The sequence below is a fragment of the Quercus robur genome, chromosome 2, assembly GCF_932294415.1.
Source record: "Quercus robur chromosome 2, dhQueRobu3.1, whole genome shotgun sequence".
Classification (NCBI taxonomy): domain Eukaryota; kingdom Viridiplantae; phylum Streptophyta; class Magnoliopsida; order Fagales; family Fagaceae; genus Quercus; species Quercus robur.
Genome location: NC_065535.1, coordinates 80,337,477 through 80,360,651, shown reverse-complemented (window position 1 = coordinate 80,360,651; position 23,175 = coordinate 80,337,477). Strand labels below are relative to the sequence as shown.

The 23,175-nt window shown below is 35.8% G+C and overlaps 1 protein-coding gene across 1 annotated transcript; it reads right to left on the bottom strand.

Moving 5' to 3' along the window:
• Positions 1-1,997: 1,997 nt before the first annotated feature.
• Positions 1,998-16,536, bottom strand: LOC126715250 (casein kinase 1-like protein HD16). Its single transcript, XM_050415762.1, has 19 exons — positions 16,329-16,536; positions 13,597-13,776; positions 13,304-13,521; positions 12,158-12,283; positions 11,991-12,064; positions 11,837-11,906; positions 11,684-11,739; positions 11,509-11,580; positions 11,327-11,421; positions 11,151-11,217; positions 10,662-10,791; positions 8,609-8,827; positions 8,355-8,485; positions 7,624-7,798; positions 7,330-7,420; positions 6,211-6,368; positions 5,942-6,130; positions 3,884-3,991; positions 1,998-2,464 (listed from the first exon to the last, which is right to left on the bottom strand). The coding sequence occupies exons 2-18, from the start codon at positions 13,697-13,699 to the stop codon at positions 3,932-3,934; spliced, it is 2,034 nt and encodes a 677-aa protein (XP_050271719.1). The 5' UTR covers positions 13,700-13,776; positions 16,329-16,536; the 3' UTR covers positions 1,998-2,464; positions 3,884-3,931.
• Positions 16,537-23,175: the final 6,639 nt, after the last annotated feature.

The window sequence follows — 23,175 nt, the reverse complement described above, 5'->3', positions numbered from 1 at the left end:
TCTTATTAATCCCCAAATTATTGTTACACTTTCTCCAACTTTTCCCCTCCATTTTACATTTTTATCTCCCTACTATTATCTACCTTAATATTATTCTTCATCTATCTTTTTATCTTCATTTATTTTTACCTCTTCTTATTTTCATCATTTTACTATAAATTTGCAATTCTCTCACATTTTATGCATAACTTTCCCAATTCCCACACAAAAAGGTTATCTCTCTCTCTCTCTCTCTCTCTCTCTCTCTCTCTCTCTCTTTTTCATTTTTTGGTGGATTTTTTTATCTTGCATCTCTATTTTAGGTTGATTAACTTTTGTGTTCTTTAGAACTCTACTTTGAGTTGATGTGATTTAGTTTTATGTTTTTAAGTTGTTATCTTTTTCTTTTATTTAATTTCATAGATGTTATCCTATTGCATTAAAAAGATAGTATATACGAATATAGTGATATTCTATTACATGGTATGACTATGATAATTTTGTATTTATTACTATATCTTTTAACTCTTTTTCTTCTCATCCAATTTTCTATAAATTTGTTATTATCTCTCACATTCTCTCTTGAAAAAATTATTATTATTCTCTCTCTCTCTCTCTCTCTCTCTAGATTTTTTATTATTTCTTGCAACTCAGCTTTAGGTTGATGAAACATTGTGTTTTTTTATAACTCTATTTTAGGTTAATGCATTTTGGTGTTGTATTTTTGAGTTCCCCAACTCAAGTTCTCTCTCAACTTTGGTTTGATTTTTGTTTGAGTTCATACTTAGCTATTTTGGAAGTGAGAATTTGAATTTATCAAAACACAATATTGGCTATGCATTTAAATGTGTCCATCAATTATTTGAGTAATATTAAAAAGTAATTTTGTTATGAGTTTTTATTATCATGATAATCTCCTTTAAAAGAATGAAGAATTTGAATAATTTATTTGAAACTTAAAAAGTTTAGCTGTTGAGAAAAAAAAATTGGAAAAACATAGCACACTATAAAATAATTTCAATCAAACATAACACACTATAAAATAATAGAATGAAATATTGATAGAGATAGAAATATGAAAAATAATTTTAAAAATTGTTTAATTTTTAGGAAAAATAAATTATCTTCAACAAATTTTAATGAACAAATTAAACATTCTAAATTATTTAAGAAAACATGTTTTTTTAAATACAACACTTGCCAGTGCCACTTGTTATAGAAGCCTCGACACAGAGTCCATTACAAAACCAAAAAAAAGCCTGAGAAAATTAGAAAGAAGACTAATTTAATCCAAAAGATTAGTTACATACAACTGTTTTGAACTCCGTTTCTTTGCGGTGAATAATCAAATACTTTTTGTAATTTCTCTAATCCATAAAAATATAACAAATTGAGAAGACCTATTGTAAATTATATTTAGAAACCGGAAAAACCAAAACGAAACCAATTCTAACCCAAATACCTTAATATAATCCAAAATCTAACATGAATCCTAAATTAAAAACAATCCAACCTGATCCAAAATATATATATATATATATATATATATAAATATATATCAACCAAAATACCCAAACCTAATCCTAAAGAAAAAAGAGAAAACTTTGGCAATAGTGGCCCTCTGTCTAGTGGTTTCAGCCGTTTGACGGTGGCGGTAGGCCAGTGGTGATATGGTATCTCTCTCCGGTCTCACGGAATATGGAATCTCTGTCTTCTTCTTTTTCTTTTTTGTTCTTCTGCCCTTCAATCTGACATATGGAATCTGTCTTCTTCTTTTTCTATTTCTTTTTTCTTCTGCCCTTCAATCTGACATAGTTTTTCCTATAGTTGTTTTGTTTGTGTTTTCTTTATAGTAAAACAGTTTAAAATCAAATGGCACACCATTTTGTTTAAATGGTGTTTAAACCATGTGTTTAATGGTATGCGTTTCTTATTCAAGGGGAATTGTGGAATTGTCTTCTACAATTATATGCAGCAACAGATACCTTCCCGTCTTACTAGAGTTGAACTCTTTACGCTTTTTCTAATGAAACTCATTATAATTCATAAAAAAAAAATATGTAATATTGTTACAACATACATCCATTGATAATGATACAAGCCTTTATGATCATAACAATGACATGACATATTTTGAGGTAAACCACTGTTGCAGCACTAACAGAGCTGTCGAACATCTCTGATCCTTTTTCAAACTTTAACGGCCTATTAAAGGTTTCAAATTGCTGATCCTATTCGTATCAAACTATTACAGAAAACATAGGATAAACCCCATCCACAGGGAACTGTACAGAATTGAACAGCCTCTGCCAGACATGACCAAAAAGAATGATGCCGGCATAATTCAAGCTTCTTTCTGTACGCTTTTCTTCGCAGGCAAGACTACATGAATGAAAGCAACTTTATGCTTACTCCAAAACATTCCGAGCCACTCAAAAGCCCCAGCAATAGGACCAATAACAGGTGGTGCCATGCAATCGCCAGCCTGTATAAAAGTGATAATATGAAAGTTAAGACCTATTCAAGTAGATATATATAAATTAATTAAGAGTTATTAGTACAAAAGTACAGGACTTAATTTTATAAACAATAATTAAAAGGATTGAGGTCAATGAGTCCCAGGAGTAAAACGCAAGCCTACAAAGACCATATGCTTACACTATTGTCTTTTTAATTTTTACAAGGGATGGAACCAATCACCCCCCATAACCCATGCAATGTGCCAACCCAACTGGAGTAATGCTCAAGGAGTTTGAAATGCTAACCTCCACACAACTAAGGTCACTTAGTTGTTAGTTCTCACTCCACAACTTATTCAATGGATCTTGAATTAACCTCACCCTCTACACCATTCTTTATTGAGGGAGAAAATGCCATGTGAACTAGGGCTCATTAGGCAGGTTCAAGTCATACCCTTTTTTAGGATGAACAAGTAATATTTTGATTGAACTACTAACCCTACTACCATAGGGACCACCCAATTTCGCAAGGTCTGGTTTGGGGAGTGGTGATTCCCTAGTATGGGAGACTCTTAGCGTCTCTCTAGGATATGAGAGAGAGAGAGAGAGAGACGGTGGACCAAAGGTTTTAATTGTGTAAGGCACTTCTAGGGCACAACCTAATCTTTTGAACGATTGCATCTACAGAAATAAAGCCAAACCTTTTTTAATATTCTGTTCTAATGGGAGACAAGCTTTGCAGAAATAATGTCAGGTTTTATATATGTGCACTCCACAACTTGTGCATATTCCAAAATTTTTGGAGGTCCTCATTTAGAAACAAAACAGTCTAAGCTCATAAGATTCACAAGAAATCTATTTTGCCTTCCAAAAGTTTGTGGGGGGTAATGTTACTCAAATAGATGCAAGGGGCAATGTCCATATAGGATTAGAAAATCCAGAATGACAAGAAGATGTGATCTTACGAAAGTTTTCTGCCAGCATAAAAATATATACATATCCAATCTGGCATCAAATTCTTGATAGTGCGACTCTAGCTATAAGAAGGAATGAAAATATAAAATCCTTGTAATCTAGTAATTGCTTTTCTGACATTAAACACCCCTTTTTTGTACTGGTAGGTAAATTCTAGGACTTGTGTCTTTAATTGTAATAGAACTACAAGTTTAAGCGAGCGCAATATTAAAAAGAAATGTTTCTTCAGTCCTTAGTATTCAGGGAGTGCAGCAATAAATTTGCAGGGTATATGCTCCTCATTTGAATACAGGCCAATAAGGAAAAATAACAATGAGACCAATTACTGTCAAGCATAAAGCTAGAAGAAAAGGCAGTAATTGTTGAGATCTGAAACAATAGAAACTCATCATTGAATCCAACATTGAAGGCCTTTTTTTAACAAGGGAATCCAACATTGAAGATGAAAATGAGATGTATAAATATTGTACCTGCTAACAATGCAAGTGCAATTTCTTCTTCTATCCAAGTCCGAAACTTCAAGACACTGTTCTCCCATAACAGATAGATGAGATATATAAATTCTTTGACCATTTCTCCTGCCATATAGCCAAAAACAAAGATCAATTTCTACTAGATCAAAATCATCCATTTATATAGCAAATATTTAAAGATCAAATATTTTATATAGCAAATATTTCCACTAGATCAAAATCATCCATTTATATAGCAAACATTTAAAGATCAAATATTTTATATAGCAAATATTTCTAATAGATCAAAATGGGTCTCGAACCATGACCTCACCCTCTAACTTGCTCTTACAAAAGGAGGAGGTGCCATTTGAGCAAGAGCTCATTGGCCCATCCATTTATATAACAAAATGCAAGTACTTGAGTGAGAAATCCACCAAACCATTAAGTAATTGTTGAAACAAATATACACGTGTAAAAGTAATCAAAATAACATATGATTCCAATTCTATAGCACTACATTCCAAGCAAGTTTGTTTCACTAGAAGGATTTTGCAGACAATCTTCCATTAGGTCATTGAGAGCTAAAACTATTTCCATAATCTTATCTCCCCCAAATATGTCACACATTCATAAAATCCTGAAATTTTATTTCCTCGTGAGAAGAGTAGAACATGTCTTTTAGCATAAATGAACACATTTGCATAGGCCTAGTTGTGCTCTGCTTTCTGTAAATTACACATTAAGTATGTTTTCCATAAGGTATGGCTGACACCATAGACTTCTTTACAGTGCCTCCCAATGATAAAACTTAGCCTTCAGTTTACTTAGTTGGAACTTGGGATCCAATAAAATAAACCTAATTCCATAGTTTCAGTACAGCCCAAAAAAAATTTATTTTTGGTAGTATATTATGTAAAGTTGGACCATTTAACATCCTTTATCCCAATTAATCACATAAAATGATGGTTTATGTATAAATAAGACAACTCTAAATTAAGAGTGACACCCTGGGGAGGAATATAATTTACTCTAGTTCAAACTTCAGCTGAAGGCAAAAACATATCAGTTTTCTGTAAAATACTTGGTAGTTAAAAGTACAACAACAAAGCCTTAATCCTAAAATTTTGGGTTCAGCTATAGATCCTTGACGAATTAGTTAGGGTCAACCATATGTATTATTTTCCTCCATTCTACTCTATCTAAAGTCATACTTTTTGTTACTCCCTTATTGACATGTCATTTTTAATTACTTCTACTAATATGATTTTAGGTCTTCCTCTACCTTTTTTTCGTTCCTTCAACTTGGATAAACTCACTCTTTCTTACTGGTGCATCAGTCGCCTTCCTATGAACAATACGACTCTCCCTCATCTTTTCATCAATAGGGACTACCCCTATCTTTAGGCGAATTTCTTCATTTCAATTCCTATCTTTCTATGTATTTCCACTTATCCATATCTTAAAATTCTCATTTCAGCTACTCTCATTTTATGAATATGATACTTCTTAACAACCCAACATTTGGTGTCATAAAGCATAACTGGTCACATAGCAGTCTTATAAAATTTTCTCTTTAGCTTAATGGGTATTCTACGATCGTACAACACTCTTAATGCGCTTCTCCACTTCATCAACCCTACTCTTATCCTATGATCCCTTCAATTTCTCCATCTTTATGAATTATTGATCCAAATTATCGAAAGCTGTCACTCTTTAGTAATTAAGTTCAATTCCAAAATTTCAACTATAAAATGAAGGGTGGGGCAGGGGAGCTTCAAGACTTTCCACTTCTGCTGATATTTGGGACAGTCCAGCAAATAGGTTTGTATTTTTTTTTTTTTTTATAAAGCAAATAGGTACACACATATATAGCATTTGTAATGCAATCTATTAGAATGGAATCACTAAACCCAGTTTTTTTTTAGGGGGAAGGGAGGGGAGGAGTAAAAAAAAAACTTCTTTCAAAAATAACAACAATAACTTTCTATATTCCACAAAACAAGATTTAACGTAGATATAAATAATCATTCTATAGCATTATGTAAACACTCGCTAATAAATCGGGAAAAGTACCTTAACATGGTTAGAAGGAAAAGCTGATGTCCTCAGAGTTTCTTGTGCCACATCTAGTGATTTCCTCTTGGGTGCACTAAGTATAAATGCAGCTTGATCTGCAGTAGCAGCAGTAGAGGTGATCCTATATCCACCCTCCCATCTTCTATGAATCCCTTCACTTGGATAGAGGAAATCAAGTTCAACAACCTAAGAATACAGTAAATGGCGTAAGTGCTTTTTCCAGTATTTCATCTTGAAAGGAATATTGCAATAAGAAATTGAACTACCTGATTAGAATAACCTGCATTTCGGGACATGACAATACCCCATTTGCTACCTGCAGTGGTCATGGAGGTGACTGAAAAGCCTTCTTTCCACTTCTTATTGATCCATTTGAAAGGAAAAACATCACTGACTTTGTAGGACTGCTGAGTGTAAGGCACCCCTTCAATAGCAAGAAAAGCAATATTGGCAATATATTACCCAAAAAAATAGCTCCAGAAAACTTGCAGGGGAAAGATAATGAAGACCTGATCATTACTATGAAGCCTACTTTAGAACTATTTTTCAAAAAAAAAAAAAAAAAACTTGCAATTTCTGATGCAATCTGATAACCAACAAATTTAGAATCAATAACTTTCATCAGAACTAGGGCTGTGCAAAGTTTGGCTCAGTTGGTTTCAAAGGGACTTTCCAGCTTTTGGAAGAAACTCCCAACCAAAACTGTCCAAGTGCCATAAAAGAAATAATTGCTAAACAGATTTCTTTTTTGACAAGTAAGACTACATACTCTAGAAATAAATTAAATCCACCCAAATAAAGGTGAAAAGTGACAAGAAAAGGAATGTAGGATCTAGTGAAGAAAATTATGTTCAAATTTAATAATCACTACTTCAAAGAATCCTATAATATCATAGTATATACTCTTTCCAGAATACATCAAGTAAGAGATATGTCAATCAGATAAAAATAAAAGTAACAGGAGCATTAACCCAGGAAATTCAGTTATCATGCCCAAATAATACCAGCTTTCAGAAGCTGGTTTCCCATAATTAAGCTAATGTTTGCTAACTCATGAAAAAGGTTGTGGTTTTTTTTTATATATGAGTAAAAGTTTCATTTGAAAAAGAAATGAAACTGTCACAAAGGGTGTGAACAATCCCAAGAGCAAAGATTACAAACCATAAAGAGAGGGAAATTGAGAAACCAACAAAAGACATAGAATGACACCATGAGCACGCATCCAGTCATACAAGGATGTCAAAATGTACTCTTTTTTTCATTTTTCTTTTTGAGAAACAAATTGTGGTCACCAAACCTAAGCATCTCAAATGCCACTCTTAAGAATTAGATAAACAGAGTGAAGGTTGCAGAAATAAAGGAAAGATTAAATCGCTGTCACTTACCTTGGGACATTACCACCAAGGCACTGCCATTGCATGCACCAGCCACTGAAGTGATGTAGTAATTCTTGTCCCACTGTTCCATTATCCACTCCTGACAAATAAAATTAGAAGAAATGAAGTAGCTAAACCACCATGTTATTGAATATGAAGTTCAAAAAAAGATGTCAAGTTATAGTTTTCCTTTTTTATACAGGTAAAGAGAAAGGCAGTGAATTAGGTAGAAATTTGGATAAGTTTTCAGAGCATGATTTTGACATGCTGTCAGTGATGATGACAAGTTATGGTAATACCCACCTTATGCAAGAACATGGGTGATAGTTCATAAACCTGGGATGTGAAACCTGTCCCTGCATCCATAACGATGGCCCACAAATTCAATGATGAAGATACACAGCTAATGTACAAACCATCTTCTCTTCCTTTATCCGCATGCTGGTTTAGTCTTGAATCCATAACATTGTAGTGATACCTGCAGTTAAGGCATGCCATTACTTGTAAATAAGATAAAGAATCTAAAACCAACAAGTGAAAACAGATAATTTTACATTAACAATTATAATTGGCCGTCATTAAGTAAAAGTTTTAGCCAACGCAATCAAAGGTGATCATGGATTCAATCTCAAAAGGCTCTTTCCCTCTGTAAAGGTTCGAATAAGACTACCAACGAAAAGCAGGTATAACAGCTGATTCCAGTATAATATCTATAACTTTAATATGCATTCTCCTTTCAGAAAGAGATCAAGTAGTAGGAAAACACCAAGATATGATGTAAATATCTATAACTAATTCCCACAGTGACCTTAAATTGTGCTTCAAATGATTTAATGATAAGACTCCAATGTTAATTTTTTTAACCATACAAAACAAAGAACATGACTTTGAGTTATTATCAAAGCTACACATCAACCAAAAAATTATCAGACAGAAACAATATATATATTTTTATAGAAATCTCTAGGTACTATTACTAATATAGAAGAAGGGGGAGTGGCCTCTAAGTCCAACAATATTTGAGTGTCATTCACCTCTGCTTCATTGCTGATCGGGAATTATAGACTGAGATCCATTGGGTGGCAGGAGTTCCTAGTCGAACTTTCTTATTAAGCTGCCCACCATCTTCTAACTCAACAAGTGATCTTGCCCTTTTTTGACCCACCTATAATGCATGCAAGAGTCAACAACAAATATATATTTTTTTTTTTTGGATAAGTAGATTCAACAACAAATATTTAAGAGATTATCCAGAAAGAAGATCAATAAGTTTAAAACACCAAACCACCTTTATAGCTCCATCAGTTCTGATAGGTCGCAATGTTGCATTGGAACACATGTTGTTGTCAAAAAGGGAAACTAGCTTTGAGTAATTTGGTTCTTCATCAAACTTCATATTGGTCACCATCTCAAAAAATTGTTGAAAAGGAGGAGGACACAAGCAACATAGTATCTCAGGAGAAGTTGCCATCTTCTTCTTACAAACAAGAAATCCTTTGTTTTCTCCCTACAGCCAAGAGACTATTAAACATTGTAGAAACATAGGGACAGGGAAAATAGAATGGGAACAAAATGCTAGGTAATCTAAGCTAAGAAATTGCAATTGTTAATGATATAGCGATGAAGTGACTATTGTATGGCTTTAAAGTTATAGATATGTCTATTTTAGGGTTAAAACAGTTTTTTAATTGGGTTTTTATTTTATGAGTTATGGTCAATTTTGCATTCAGCAAATCTGTATATAGTGCAAACGAAGCAAATTAAGGGTATTTTGGGTACTTCAGTTGAGTCCAGAATTTTCTAGAAGATACTAAGTGTTTTAGGTTTTATTTTATTTGGGTCCAAGTAAGCATTTTATTAGGTTTTTAGTTTACCAGTCAAACTAGGAGGCCTAAGATTCCTAGTACAAGAAAGAATCCTATAAATATGTGCTCAATGTGTTCAAAGGAAGATGACTGGGAGGGTTTTAACTGGTTCATCAGCTTCAAGGTAGGCGATGGCTCTTCTATAAAGTTTTAGCCTGACTCCTGGTGTGGCGGGCTACTGTTGCAATAGAGGTTCTAGGAACTATTTAGTATCACACAAGATAAGGATGCTTTGGTGGCAGATCTTTGGACTTTTTTTGGGGATAATAACCACTAGGATGTCAGCTCCATTCGACCAGTCCAAGATTGGGAGCTGGAGTCTGTTGCCTCTTTTATGGACACAATTTATTCTGGGGTGATAAGGCAAGGTGGAGCGGATACTCTTTGCTGAATCCTTCTTCATGGACTGTCTTTTAAGTTGAATCCTATTATAAAATGTTACATTTCACAGCCCATTCATCTTTTCCTTAAGAGGAGTCTGTGGAAGCCTATAGTTCCAACAACGGACAGTCTTTTCCTTTGGACATCAATTAGGGGAAAAATCCTAACTGCTGATAACTTCAGAAAGCAATGACTAATTATTATAGAATGGTGTTGCCTGAATAAGAGGGATGGGGAGACCATCAATCATCTTCTCCTCCATTGTTTTATTGTGTAAGAGCTTTGGATCATGGTATTTTCTCTTTTTGAGGTTCATTGTGTTATGCCAAAGGGTGATGTGGAGCTTTTAGCACATTGGAAAGGAAAATTTGGCAGATGTACTAGTTTTGTGATTTGGAGAGTGGTCCCCCATTGTCTCATGTGGGCCACTTAGTGGGAGAAGAACGCTAGGACTTTTGAAGGATGAAAAAAATCTGTCTCTGACCTGATGTACTAGTTTTGTGATTTGGATAAATGCCTCAAGTTTGTTTTCTTTTACTATTTTACTTAAGATGCTTGACAGTTGTACTTTTAGTGTTTGATGTTGGTGTACCTGGTGTATACATACTGTGTATGTGACCGACACCCTTTTTTCATTTAATTAATGCAATATTTTACTAGTCAAAAAATGATAATAAAAATATTGTGTTTTGAGCATTGAGGCATGTTAGCCTTTGAGTGTTCTTTTCTCTCTTTCTCTTCTCTCTTTTCTTCTTCTCTTTCTTGGGGTTTTACTCACAGGTACTCTTCACATAGCCCCTAAAACACCATGAAATTCTCAATTTTTCTTCTTCCTTACTACCCCAATTCAAGCCCTTTTACCTATTAAATTAAAACCCTAAGACTCCACATTCTTTCTTCTACCAAATAGTAATCAAATAACTCATCAAACTATCTTTTAATTCCTAACACAACCTCATAACCCTTTCTTCAATAATTCTAAACCCTAGATCCACAAATTTTCCTACCCCTAAACCCACCACAAGCACATGTAGACAAATTCCCCAATTTTTCCAATGCCAATTAATACAAGGTGGAAGGGTGGAGTGAACTTACAATATAACCTTGCCAGGGAAGTTTCCCTCTAAGGAGAAATATTAGGGTGTATGCTAATGACTCAAGGTCATCCCTTCGGCTCCCTGTCCTACCCAAATGAGCATGTACACTTGCATAACGAACGGTTCCCCTGTCAGAAACATAAGACAAATCGAGTTGTGTTAATATAAAGCTTATATGTGCACTTGATCTGAAAAATATATATTTTGAGTTAGAAGAGGCACAAATATAATATAAATAAAATAGAATAAAAGGCTTAACATGAGAAAAATAAGATTTTGAACCACTTAAGCCAGCTTATCACTGAAATAAGGATTTCTAGAAAAATAAGAAGGCTTTTTTCCTTTGTTTTGATATATTACAGAATTGTTCTCAAGCAAGGTTTGTTTCCTTGGGTATTTGAAAGCAAGATTAAGGAGTTTCTAGAACCATATTCACAATCTGATCCTCCACTGAAAGAAAGACACCCTTAGGGAGGCATGTAGTCACCTGAAAACATCAGGCTTCTGGTCATAATCAACATGACGACCAGAAGAAGCATCCTTCCATCTTGAAGCTGAACAAGAAATAGACCAATTACAATTACAACCAGAATACCAAAAAGTATAGATACATATCCAGATGTCTATTAAGGGTTGTTACATTTTCTAACAGAAAAGACATACCCAAACCAAGATCAACAAGATACAACTTCTTTTCATTAGGTGTTCCAGGCTGACCAAGCAAAAAGTTCTCTGGCTTAACATCTCCATGTACAAAACTGGAGTAGAAACCCAATAATTATGAATATATTATTAGCCCCAAAGAAGATACAGAGAAAAGAAAAGACAAAAAAGTTGCAAGGTACCCTTTATAATGAAGCTGCTCTAGAATTGATATTGCCTCCACTGCTATACAAGCAACCATCTCTACGGACAACCTGTGTGGGGAGTAAGGATGATAAGAGATAAAACAAAGTATTGAACAGTAGAACTTCATAATTGGGAAGAAAACAATTTCAAGAAGCATTAAACTTTACTTACGACTGGTTGCTAGAGTTCCAGACATCCCATAAACTAGGGCCTAGCATGTCCATCACCTACATTTGCAATCAGGAATGATCATGTATCAATGACAGTTAGCAGGTTCAACATACATAGACATTCAAAAATAAATGGTGCTAGCAAAGTACTCACTAGGATATAGTAGTCTCCTTGTTGACCTTTGTAATAGACCAAGGGTAGTCCATAGCACCCATTAAGAGTGCTTTATGGTAATTGAAAAGAAAGATTAGTCACATCATACATATCAGAGTTCAAAAAATAGTATCATAGTAAGAATTTAACTTACCTATATACTTGCCACTCATAAGGAGGAGCACAATTGCATCCTTTACTTTTTCGATGCTCAAATTTCAAAGCAACCTACAAAAGAGTACAGGAAATAGCCATTAGCAGACGAACCAACTACCTTCAGAAATTTACACAGGTATACTAAGGATGCACGAGAGAATAAACCTCAGAGGCATCAGACCCAGAGCGCCCTGCTCCACCGGTCACTCTTCTTCCAACATATACTTGCCCAAAACCCCCTTTGCCTAGCTTTCTATCTAACTTGTACACAGGGGACTTACCAACCTGAACCTGAAAATGACAAATCGAAAAAGAAAAGAAAAAAAAAATCGTTTATTTCTTCAAAAGACATGTTTTAAAACATGAAAGGCACGGAGACAATGTACACAAGTAACACAAAGTTGTTAATATCTTAATGTAATAAGTACAAGCATGCATCAGAAAATGTACATATTATGTAAAACGATGCATACCATTAATAAGTACATATTGAATGTATTTTAAAATATATGATATGATAAGTGAAAAACATGTACACTTCAATTGCTTGAAAATTTTCAAGAAAGACATTTTAATTTTTTCCACAATAACTGTTACACCATCTTTGAAATGAAAGTTAAAAAGGTCTAACAACATTTTCCTTCAAAGTAGTTTGGAGGAAAGTTCCTCCACCCACTACATAGCACCTCAAATGAGCATCCACATGTATTGTTAATCACATTATCTATTTAATAATCATATGGCTTGCTTAAATGATTTAATGAATCATGTGATTAAAATACACAAAGATGGTCTTATGAACCACCGCATAATAGGTTCGAAGAGATTCCTCCAACCTGGTCCTGGTTTAAAAAAAAACTTTATCCTTTAGAGAAAGCATAAAAAAATTCAGCAGCATAATTTTGTAGAAGTCAATTTACCAGTGTCTCAAAGCAAGAAGGCCTCTTTGAAGCAAAGATACCCCACTTAGCACCTCCAAGAGTCTTCCCTCAAAGTTGGTGAGCTTAAAAAAACTAGGTAAATGGGGCAAAATTTGTTGCTAGGCCAGGACACTTAATAAAGTTACCTAGATTATTTTGCAATTCATTTTGAAGGTGCTAATGCTAATCTGGGTAAACTTAAAAATAATACACAATGCAGATATTAAAAAGTAAAAACAACTATGGGGGATATAAGTAAGTTGACATGTACATACAATCATTGATAAGTACAAATTTAATGAAAGGATGAACTGGAGAAGCTAGAGAAAAATAGCAAACACAATTTTATGTATACAGATTGAAAGCAGAAGGGCTTTAAAAATAATAGTACTCTTTCAGGAAGTGGACTTGTGCTTCCCTCCTTTCCAGCAGCAGCTAATTTTTCCGCACTTTTCTGAACCACCGGCTCATCCTGAATGGCAACCACCTCTCTCCCTGGTAAATCCAAAGCCCCGCGTCCCCGGCCACCAGCTCCAGTACCAAGAGGCTTGGCATTCTTACCTTGATTCATAGTTCTAAACCCTCTACCTCTGCCTCTACCAGCTGGACCTGGATTGGAATAAAAGAAACACTGGGGTAATTGGATATCACAAAGTTGAGTTCAGAACTGAAGCTTCGTTTTACCTTTTCCAGCACCAGGACAAACAGCTGGAACTACAACGTCAGCATTCTCTTGGACATTATTGACCCTCTTTGATCGCCGAACTCCACTTCTCAAATCCGGCATTCTTTTCCCATGCAAAGGGAAATTTTTTTCTACCTTCCTCCCCAACCCCAAAGAACTTAATACAATTGAAATTTAACCTGAAAAATAAATATGATGTAAAAAGATGGTTAAGTGATTAAACTCACCCTTTCGTAATAGCTTAAGCTTTTGGGACAGTTAATAATATATCATATGATAAAAGCGAAAATAAAAATGAACAAACTATCTTGTGGTAACTTGTAACCATTTAATTTAGAAAATGGTCACTTTTACACTTTCAGTGATTACTCAGATATTTAACCAAAACAATCTGTTTTTACTTAAACCTTTGATTTTCCCTCTCAATATTCAATGTCCTTAATATAATCTAAATATTATAACACATTGCTAAATCCATTGTAAATATCCATTGTAACACAATTTTTTCATCCATAAAGGTAAACAAAGTACATAAATGACCAAAAAAGATAACTCATATTCAGCCAAACTTAAGAGCTAGTTTGAGAAAGCAGTCCCATAGTATTGTTTAAAATCATGGTGAACAGCCCAGGAGCTCTATTTTATTCAAAAAAGTCAAATGGGCTACTAGTTTTCAGAGGAGATGTGAACTTAAATTTGATTGCATAGAAGCATAATCTTTGAAATTAAGACTTCAAACTGAAAATATGATGCCCACATAAGATAAAATGGCATGCACTTTAAATATTTAGTCTTAACTTTTTCTGTAAAAAACTTAAGCATCCTTCTCCAGCAATGCAGCAGATCCTTAAACTAGGCATCACCCAATCAACTCCAAACAGCACAAATATGAAGGTACAAAGCTCCCTAGCAAATGAGAAAGGTAAAACTAATGATCTATAGTCTTACTTCATTTGCACATAATACACCAGCACTGCACAGTCATCCCACATTTAACATGGTAAAACTAATGATCTATAGTCTTACTTAATTTGCACATAATACACCAGCACTGCACTGTCATCCCACATTTAACATGATTGTCAACTGTGAGAATTTTCCCCAAAGCTGTTGTCCATGCTAACAAAGCCACCCGTGGTAGTGTCTCTAGTCTCCAAATAGCTGAACCATTATTCCCTCTCAAAACCTCATGATAAGATCTGGTTGTAAAATTACCTACCTGCCTGCTCAGCTTCCAACATACCCTATCCTCCACACCACTCTTATCTTAACAAAATATAGCAAGTTGAAAAGAGAATTGACAGATTACAAATCCAATCCTACACTGGTCTCACAAAAGTGGAATTCCAATTTTTAGCATTCCCTCCCCTCCACAGGGGCAGCTAATCTCCATATAATCATATACCATTGACATTGTGTGTACTGCTATTTGAAACAACTCTTTAAATATATCTATTAATGCCTTGTCCATGCACAACCCATCAAACCAGAACTGCACTTTTCTTCCATCCCCAGTTATTAACGTAATGTATCTACAAAAATTTTCCCAAATTTCCCTAATCCCCTTCCAAATTCCAACCCTATGTAAGTAACAAACATAGTTTAGAGCCCGTTTTCTCCTTCCTTCTCCCCATATTTCACCTCCACCAACCATTTCCACAGATTATCATTCTCAAGACTAAACCACATAACCATTTTCCTAACAAAACATATTTGAAAGAACTCAACTTCCAATACCCAAGGCCCATCACACAGCAGAGAATACAACAGCTTCCAATCCACCAAATGTATTTTCCTATCCTCCCCCATGCCTCTTCAAAGGAAATCTCAGTAATTTCTTCAACCTGAAAATTTCTATTACTTTCATAAATTCATAGTCAGGCCAAACTCTGTCATCAAGTTGCTTGTGGCCGACATGATAGATTTGGAAGCAACAATAGCAGGTAGGGATGAAGCACTGCTCATTTTACACACCACATTCACATGGATTGATGGTTGACTTCGGCTGAGTGCTCCTCCTCATCTTTCCTTTTTCAATTTTGTCGCTTTTTGCATTTGCAGTTGTTTCCTGTTTCGTCATTTCATTCTTTTTCTCTTAACAAAAACAGTTAAGACAGAATCCGGTTCACTGGTGCTATATTGCAATTTGCAAGCTATATCCACATAGCAAATATACATCAAACATAGCTAGATTCAAGTTAAAACTATAAATTCTATCCAGAAGACCCTTTATTTTTTATAAGCTATAACTTCTTTGATCTTCATCAGTTAGCCAAAAACTCAAATGCAAAGATTAACTCATCAGTTTCTAATGCAAAAATCTCAATCATACAAAAAGGAATTAAGCTCTAAAGTCTAGAAGCCTAATCCATAAACCATAAAAAAATAAAAATAAAAAATCCAAAATGATACCAATATAATCGAAGCCCACCTCAATTTGGTCACCCACCAATCAGCCGATCATCCAAAAAATCCAAACAAACACATCACACACACACTCATACACCCACAAAAGCCCCAAAAACATCAACACCCACATACAGATTCACACATACCAATGCACCTTCAGTACAAAAATATACAAAATTTTATATTATTATTATTTATCATCATTGACAAAATATGAAATAATGGGTAGGTTTAAATTTGCTACAACTGCTAAATCACCCCAAAAAAATAAAAATAAAAATTTGATGATTGAGAAACTAAAAAAGCTTTACAAAACACGTACCTTGGCTTGTTAGATGAACTTAAATTTGTGTTAGGAGACGAATGATCACAAAGGCCGTGCACAAAAGTTGAACAAGATTGAAACTTTGAACGTATGGAGGCTGTGAATGGAAGGAAGACGATGGCTATAAAAGAATTGATGGTCGTGACTTGGGTGGGGTGGGTGTGCGTGTGTGGGTTTGTGTTAGAGAGAGAAAGAGAAGCAACGATGGGAAAGGCGGTGCACGTGAAACCTGATACACACGATAGCGATGTGGATTACGTGTAGCGTGTGAAGAGGAGGTGTAGGTTATTTTAATAAGCATTGGTGTAGAACAATCTAGCCTTAATTATTTAGGAATTGGTGTCAATGAGTCCGAGAAATGTTATGACAAGTTCCTGCGGTCGGAGTGGGTCCTAATACCCAACTTTACCCTTAAAAAATATCCCAACTCATAAACACCCAGCACTGTTCTGGTCCTTTGGATTTTCTTTTTTTATTTGCTAAAATAAATTGTGTTCCCATACTAGTGTTGGCTTCCATTTGGTGGTTCTACATAGCTGTGTTAATTTAATATTCCTCTTATTGTTAGAATCCAACGTTTTCTTTGCCTTTAAAGCAAGGACGGAACAAAGTGTTTTATAACTCAATTGGCACCTTTTAGTATTTCCAACAGAGACATCCAGAATTCAAATTCTCCTATCTCAACCATCAAATTATCAACAACAACAAAATATGGACAGAATTTCAAATGTGGCCAATGGAAGATTAAGAATTTGTTTGGTTCCTTGATTTGAAAACAATTTTTTGTTTTCAAATCCAAAAAATCATGGGTCTCACAAAGGTTCTTGTAGGGAGATTGTGCCAACTGATTTTCCATCCATGTTCTATGTCGCTGCTGCTACTTCTGATGGGGGTTCAACGAAATCGACCACCAAGTCCGCAAGGACCTGGCCCTTGACAGAGGTACGAGGTCATGTATTTGATGTCAAAAACCCCTAGAATTGTGCCCCATTTAGCAATCCTCCCCATGTAATCAGCACTTCTAAGTATGGCCTTGAGTAGAAGCTGAGTTAGGACAACAATTGTATGTGCTTGGAAGTAATGAGGAAACTTTCGCGTACCATACACTATTGCCAGGATGGCTTTCTCTAGTGGTAGGTAACGAACCTCGGCCTCGTGTAGTGACTTACTCACATAGTAAATTGGTTGTTGTATGCCACTGTCAACTCGTATCAACACTAAACTCACGGCATGAGGGGCCATAGCAATGTAAACAAATAGAATTTCATCAACCTCAGGGTTGGACATGATAGGTGGATGAGAGAGATATTCCTTAAGCTGTTGGAAGGCTAAAGCACATTCCTCGGTCCACTCAAATCTCTTCCATTTATTCATCAACAGGAAGAAGGGTCTGCATCTATCCGCGAACCAGGAGATAAACCGGTTTAAGGCAACAGTCATTTCGATTAGTTTCTGAACTTCCTTTAGATTCCGAGGTGGTTGTAGATTGTTTATTGCCTTAATCTGGTCAGGATTAACCTCGATCCCCCAGTGAATCACCATATAGCCTAGAAACTTGCTTGATCCCACACCAAAAGAGCACTTGGAAGCGTTAAGGCGTAGCTTGTGTTTCCTTAGAATTTCAAAAATGTTTCCAAGGTCTCCCACGTGCTCAGACACCGCCTTGCTCTTCACCACCATGTCATCTATATAGACCTCAATACTTTTGCCCAACTGCGGCTCAAACATCTTAGTCATCATTCTTTGATAGGTAGATCCCACATTTTTCAAGTCAAAGGGCATTACTTTGTAATGGTAGTTTCCAGTGGGAGTGACAAAGGTTGTCTTCTTCTGATCATCCAAGGCTAGTGGTATTTGATGGTATCCTTGAAAGGCATCTAAGAAACTCATTCGAGGATGGCCAACAATGGCATCCACCAGCTGGTCTATTCGAGGCATAGGGAAGGGATCTTTTGGGCAAGCCTTATTTAAATTCATGAAATCCACACATACTCGTCATTTCCCATTCTTTTTCTTCACTACCACAATATTGGCCAACCATTCAGGATAGAAAACTTCCTTGATAGCCTCTGTCTGCTTAAGCTTTGTCACCTCATCTTTGACAGCATCAAAATGATCTCTAGATGAGCGCTAAGGAGGTTGTTTTTTGGGGGTAATAGATGGATTGACATTCAAATGGTGGCAAATAAAGTTTGGGTCCACCCCCGGAGCTTCATAAGCACTCCACGTGAATACATCCACATTTTTTCTAAGGAACTCAATTAACTCTTCTCTCCTTTGGGGAGGTAGCTGGGAGTTGACCTGGAAGAACTTCTCCAGATCATCGCCAACAATGACCTTTTTCTAAATCTTCGCACTTCACTTCCTCGGTTGATCCATTATTGGGCAATACCGAAGTTTTTTATTACTATAAGTCCCTTTCAGTAGAGGCCGAGGACTCAGCATTGAGCCTATGTAAGATGGCAGCCACCATGCACTGTCTAGCCATGGACTGATTCCCCACAATCTCTTTAACCTGGCCATCGGACAGATACTTCACCTTCTGGTGCAGGGTAGAAGAGATGGCTTCTAAGGCATGAAGCCAAGGTCTAGCCACAATAGCCGTGTAAGGCGAATAAGCGTCCACCACAATGAAGTCCACTTCCACCATGTCCGAACAGGTCTGTATGGACAGTCTAATCTGACCTCTTAGAGTAACAGTCTTCCCCTTGAAACTTACTAGAGGAGAATCGTATGTCGTTAGGTCCTTGGATTTCAAATTCAGCCCCTTGTATAGGTTAAGGTACATTATCTCGACAGCACTTCCCTGGTCTACCAACACTCTCTTCACATCATACCCCCCTATCCTGAGTGTGACCACCAAAGCATCGTTATGGGGTTGGATAGTTCCGATCTTATCGTCGATCGAGGCCCAGAACCAGCGGGGCCTCTATTATGGCTCTTTTTAGCTCTGAATTGCTGTCTTCGGTGGATAGCCAAGCCACAGACATCACTCTAGAGAGACAAGAACCGGTCCTACCAAGGGCAGCGAAGATGACATTGATTGTTCCCAGAAGAGATCTTGAAGAAGCATCTCTCCAGGGATCCGAACCTGTCTACCCCGCTTGGCCACTAGAATGGTGCAGTAGCTACTTCAACTTCCCTTCTAGGACCAACTGGTCCCACAAATTCCTGCAGTTTTCTGTAGTGTGCCCCTAGTCCTAATGATATTGGCAATAAAGGCTTTGGTTGTGTCTCATGGGGTTTCAAGCCATCTTGTTCGGCCATTTGAAGAACGACTCATTCTTAATCTTCTCTAGAACCTGATGCATCGATTCTCGAAATACTGCATTAATGGTCTGGGTGTTGGTAGACCCTGATTATCCAGCAAAATCTCTCCAAGGTCAGTTGTTATTGAATCGGTTCGACCTGAAATCCCTCCTCTCCTGAGGGATAACCTTTGCCTTTCCTTTACCCAGTTGTTGGTCTTCCTCAACCCTTTTATACTTGTCAATCCGGTCCATGAGTTGACGCAGGCTGGTGACAGGCTTTCCTATTAGGGACTTCCTTAAACCATGCTCGGTTGGGAGGCCACTCTTGAAAGTACTAATGGCAACGTCATCAAATTTACCATCTATCTCATTATATGTCTCCCAGTACCTGTCCGAATATGCTTTCAGGATCTCCCCTTCTCGCATGGACAAAGATAGTAGGGAGTCCAAGGGCCGAGGGACCCTGGTACATGTAATAAAAAGAGAGTCAAATGCCTGAGTAAGCTCCTTCAAGGAACCTATGGAATCTGTCCTCAGGCTGTCGAATCATCTCATCGCCACGGGTCCCAAACTGGATGGGAACACCTTACACATCAAGGCTTCGTCCTTAGAATAGACAGCCATTCTCTGATTGAAATGGCTCACATGCTTTACCAGTCCATTCGCCCATTGTAGATGGTGAATGTTGGTTGATGGAAACGTCGAGGAATAGTTGCCCTTTCAATCCTATGCGTGAAGGCGACTTGGAAATATGGTTCAAGGCTTTGCTCATCGCATCATTTCCCAGCCCTCTGTGAGTTGGGCTCTTGCATCTGTGTTCACAGTTGTGCTCCTCTTCATATGAGAATGATTCACTAAGAGGAGTCATTGATCTACGTCGATAACCGCTATCCTTCTCATCATTGGAAGAGGAATCAGACGGTGTGGGAGTTCATTTTCGTTGTGCATGGCGTAACTTCTTCTTTAGATGGTCGATTTTCCCTTTGCATGGCTTTATTATGCTGCTCTTGAGAGACGTGACTCCCAACTCGAAAGGAGCTTTTGCCTGTATGCGTAGTGTGCACGCTGCCCTCTTGATCTCTCCTACGCTTAAGGTTAGCGAAATGATTTTCACGTTGAGATGCTATGGATTCTGCTTGGTGTGAACCTGAACCTACCATAGTTGACCATTGTTTTCACTATCACACAAGTTCTTCCCACAGACAGTGTCAATTGTAGGGACACGGTTTACAGCTCAAGCCCAAAATGTGTGGGATCTTGGTCCAATGAGTCCAATACAATAAATTTGTAGAGAGTGGGTCGAAGAACTAGGCCCTAATGAATTTGACAATGGCTAGTATGAATTTGGAAGATGATTAAGCAAGAACAAAGAAGCTAAAGCTGAATGACTTCACCGTCCGAGGAGATCAAACTTATATAAATTGGTTACAATTGAATACAAGAACAATTTAGATGGATATAGTGTTCTCTCTCTTTCTTTTCCAACCTTTTCTCATGGAGGGTCTTTCACATTATATATCTCCCTTTAGACCATCTTCATCCTACACTTGTTGATCATCTAAGCCCTTAAGTACCTGTCCCATCAGACACCCTCTTTAGTTTTCTGTAAGTTGTGGTAGCCAAGGCAGTGCTATTCAGAGGTCTTCTCCACATAAATGCGATCAAAAAAGTAGCTGCAGTGCATTTAATGCGGTGGTGGCGGCTTTCCCTTAGATATTTTTGAGTTTCCTTCCTTCTCGTATGTTCATGAGGCATGTCCCTATCATTGGAGTTTCTTAGAAGGTCACCCTAATTGCTGGGGTACATACTTGAACTACATTCATTATATCCGAGGAGGAGTTCCTCCTCGGACCACCTTCCATTCGTTCCTTACTCATGAGACTTTAAATTGGAATTTCTAATAACTATTTGTTCCTCTTCGGATCATCCAACATCCTTGGACAAAGCCCAAGGCCCAATGCATGATTCCAGGCCCTTAACCCTGCAGGATCAATTTTAGATTTTATTTGTATCACAAAATAAAGATATAAATAATTTGATTTTTAAAATACATAGAGATTTACATTAATCAAAAGAGACATTAATTTTAAGAATTTTGATAATTATGTCATAAAAAGTTAATCTCATTCGTATAAGACCGTGACAAATCCAGTCCAATATTTTATTATTTTATTTTGACCTATAACTTATACCTCAATAGTTGTGAATATATTATAATAACAACAAAATGTCACGACATTTTTTAGTTGTGCTAGATCTTGGTATAATATTTTATTATTTTATTTTGACCCATAAGGAATTGACACATGCGTCACAACATTTTCATAATATCTCTATGTATACATTGTACTTAATTACAATGTAAATTTATATTGTAGACACAAAAAAGTTGGCAAATTTTGTACATATTTACAAAATTTGTACAATATTTACCATTTTTTGTGCAAATGTGTATAATATTAACCACTTTTGTGTATTTACAATGTAAACTTGCATAGCAAGTACAAAGTAAACATATAAAGATCTTAAAAAAAAAAAAAAAAAAACAAAAACAAAAACAAAGCTCAAACCAACTAACATACTTGAAGGGGAAAAAAAAGAAAATAAAAAGTGCACCTCACTAATTGAATAAACCAAAAAAACAGTATTCATGAGCCTTTGGCTCTTTTTATATAGTTAATAGATATGCCAGCTTACATAAATATTTAAAAGAAAAAAAGAAAAAACACAAACCGATAATTAGAGGGGGGAAAAAAAAGAATTTAATGTTAAAATGTTGTGGACTTAGCATTTTTTATTTGATCTATAAGAAATTGAGATCTCAATAATTGTAAAAATATTGTGACAACAATAAGTGTTGTAACATTTTCTCAAAACATTTATTTTTAGATGTGATTGGTCACAGTCTGTCACAGTCTCATATTTTATTATTTTATTTTGGCTTATAAGAAATTGACATGTTAATAATTGTGAAAATATTGTGAAATTTGTTGTGTCAGTATAACAATATATATACCAGCTTATATAAATATTTAAAAGAAAAAAAAAACACAAACCGATTACTGAAAAATAAATTAATAAATAAATAAACTTTAGGCACTGTAGCTACCGTGCCAGTTGAATAAACCAAAAGCACTGCACAATAAGTATTGTAACATTTTCTCAAAACATTTATTTTTAGTTGTGGTTGGTCACAATCTCATATTTTATTATTTTATTTCGATTTGTAAGAAATTGACATGTCAATAATTGTGAAAATATTGTGAAATTTATTGTGTCAGTATAACAATATATATATCAGCTTACATAAATATTTAAAAGGAAAAAAAAAAAAAAAAAAACTTATAGCTACAGTGCCACTTGGCATTGTAGTTATTGTTCAAAACTTGAAAAAAAAAAAAAAGTGGCTCACAGAACCAAAGCACTGTAGCTATAGTGCTTTAGCGCATTCGCGCAAGTCAATAATTGTGAAAATATTGTAAAATTTATTGTGTTAGTATAACAATATATATATCAGCTTACACAAATATTAAAAAAAAAAAAAAAAACACAAACTGATTACTGAAAAAAAAAAAAAAAAAATTGTAGCTATT